Here is a 2,641-nt window from a genome sequence, read left to right on the forward strand (position 1 = left end):
TAAATCAAGTGGGCCGAATGGAATCCCCTAACGGGCCAGTTACGGCCCGCGGGCCGTATGTTTCACATCCCGTCCTAGATTATGATGTTACCACTGGGTGAGTTACAACTTACGCTGAAAACTGAGTTACGTTGCACCGTAGAAACGGAACTCCGAAGTAAGTTGTATTTGGTTATTCCACTATTCAAAAAAATTTAGTCCATTTAAATATTGCTATGTATCAATATTGTAATCTTTCACATACATACATACATTGACACAGTTGTATCCCTAGTAGTAGTAGTAGGAGCAGTATAGAAAATATTTTTATACTGCTGCTATAGCTTCTACTGTAGTCAAACACTTAGCAGTATAGCTATAAATTGACAGGTACTTTCACCTGTTAATTTCCTCATACAGTAAGACTATTTGTGGTGTTTTCAGTTACATCCCAAGTGCAAAGTACTTCAAAGATGCTTTGAGAAGTATGCAGTAGACCAGTGGTTCTCAAACCTTATATACTCTGTACCACTTGAGGAAACATTGAGCTCTCTGAGTACCACCATGATGACCAACATTACCTCATTCCACGTTCAACTTGCAAGTAAATAAATAAAAAAGACCAGACATCCTATTTCATAATCCTGTATCCCTAGTAGTAGTAGGAGCAGTATAGAAAATATTTTTATACTGCTGCTATAGCTTCTACTGTAGTCAAACACTTAGCAGTATAGCTATAAATTGACAGGTACTTTCACCTGTTAATTTCCTCATACAGTAAGACTATTTGTGGTGTTTTCAGTTACATCCCAAGTGCAAAGTACTTCAAAGATGCTTTGAGAAGTATGCAGTAGACCAGTGGTTCTCAAACCTTATATACTCTGTACCACTTGAGGAAACATTGAGCTCTCTGAGTACCACCATGATGACCAACATTACCTCATTCCACGTTCAACTTGCAAGTAAATAAATAAAAAAGACCAGACATCCTATTTCATAATCTCACAAGTAGCTAAACATTTTTTTTATATATAAATGTATTAATTGTGAATGGTATGTTTCAGATTTATTCAATTGAAGATGTATGGTACGTGTACCACATTATGAGACCCACTGCAGTAGGCAATCAATAAACTCCCTCTTTCTCTTCCAGTTTCACCTGGACTTCGTCTCGGATCGACAGGAGTACGATTACAGTGATGACGGGACAGACCGTTGACTTCTTCGACATCGATTTCAGAGAGCTGTATGCCGTGTCGGAACAGGTCAATCTCTACAAGGAGTTCAACATCACTAAGCCTCCCATCCCTCAGCCGGTTACGAAGCCGAACGTGGAAAAAGTCCTACCTCTGCCCGTCTCAATGTCTCGGTTTCAAGTGTCGGTTGGGGAATCCAGACAGATTGACCTCAAGGTGCCAGCTCATAAATACCACAATCCTAAATACTCTCTGGTTTTCGGAAACAGTACAGGCCTCACGGGTTCACTACAAGACCTTTCAAGTTTCCCCCCAACAGAATCTCTAGATGGGCAAAGCCAGATGAAAGGCCCGCAGAGCAGCTTAATTAATACCAGCAACAACGTCAGACCAAAGGTGGACCAGGTTGCTCTGAGTCCCAATTTACACACAGAGGAGGAGGAGGAGGAGGATCGTAAGGGACCCTCGCCGAAGAAGAACGTGTCACCTGGCAACAAAAAGCCCCGCAGTTCCTTCAGGCACTTTTTAAAGGGGAGAGGGGCCGGTCATGGCACAGAGACTATAGAGGAAACTGTCGGTCCTCAGACCCCCGCACCAATCACCAAAGTGTCAAACACAGGTAGTGTTGCAAGCAGTGAGCTGGAGGACTCGTTTGAGATCGTGGAGAAACCAGTGACCCTGAAGTCCAAAATCAAAAAGCCTTCAAAGCTCATCCAGAGAAGCATGTCACTGCAGACCATCAACACAGGAAAAGAAGACGGTAAAGTTGACCTCGTAATTTAAGAATACAGTGCTCCCTCTTTATATCGCGGTTCTCCTTTATGTAATTTAAGAATTACTTTATGAAAAACTTTATATCGCGGTTCTCCTTTCGCTCCCCCCAGTACATCGCGGATTTTTTTAAAATCCGTTCCGCGGAAGTTTTTCTATATCGCGGTATTTTACAGTAAAAAATAAATAAATAAAAGTTTCATTATTTTTGTGATAAAAAACATTTTCTAACCTAAATAAAATTAAACTGTAAAAATATAGTAAAAAATTAAACTAAAAGACATCGCTGGTAGCTTTGTTTACCTAAAGGAGATCGAAGTTCCTCACGTTGTCTGTCCGCCACTCGTTCACTTTGCTCTGCGCCGTTATACGTATAGTATACGTTGCTGTAAAGTTTGTGCTCTTGTGTTTGGTGAAAGTTGACCCTAATTTAACGCCCTACGATGCTTCCTAAACGCTCTGCTCATCTTCTTAGACTTCTGTTACGAAGCCCAAACGAAGACGCTGACACAGACGACAGTTTCCGGTACCGGCTTCCGGTAGAGGCTTGATTTCTTCAATAGCGCACACCTGCGTCGGGGGCGGCACCTGCGTCGACACTCCCGTGCGCTTCCTCCTGCGGCGTAGCGCTAACCTCCCCCGCCCCGTCGTGTCTTTCACTTATTTTCCTTGCATGCATGTTTTTTTTTTTTATT

General features: G+C 42.2%; 1 protein-coding gene across 1 annotated transcript in view; it reads left to right on the forward strand.

The window, feature by feature from the left end:
* fam83fa (family with sequence similarity 83 member Fa) overlaps positions 1–2,641 on the forward strand; it is a 13,908-nt gene that overhangs the window by 10,253 nt on the left and 1,014 nt on the right. The window contains exon 5 of the mRNA XM_008329139.3: positions 1,133–1,935. Coding sequence (XP_008327361.1) covers positions 1,133–1,935 — 803 coding nt within the window. The remainder of the gene's footprint in view (positions 1–1,132; positions 1,936–2,641) is intronic.

This window comes from Cynoglossus semilaevis, chromosome 17 (genome assembly GCF_000523025.1).
Source record: "Cynoglossus semilaevis isolate Cse_v1.0 chromosome 17, Cse_v1.0, whole genome shotgun sequence".
Taxonomy (NCBI): Eukaryota; Metazoa; Chordata; class Actinopteri; order Pleuronectiformes; family Cynoglossidae; genus Cynoglossus; species Cynoglossus semilaevis.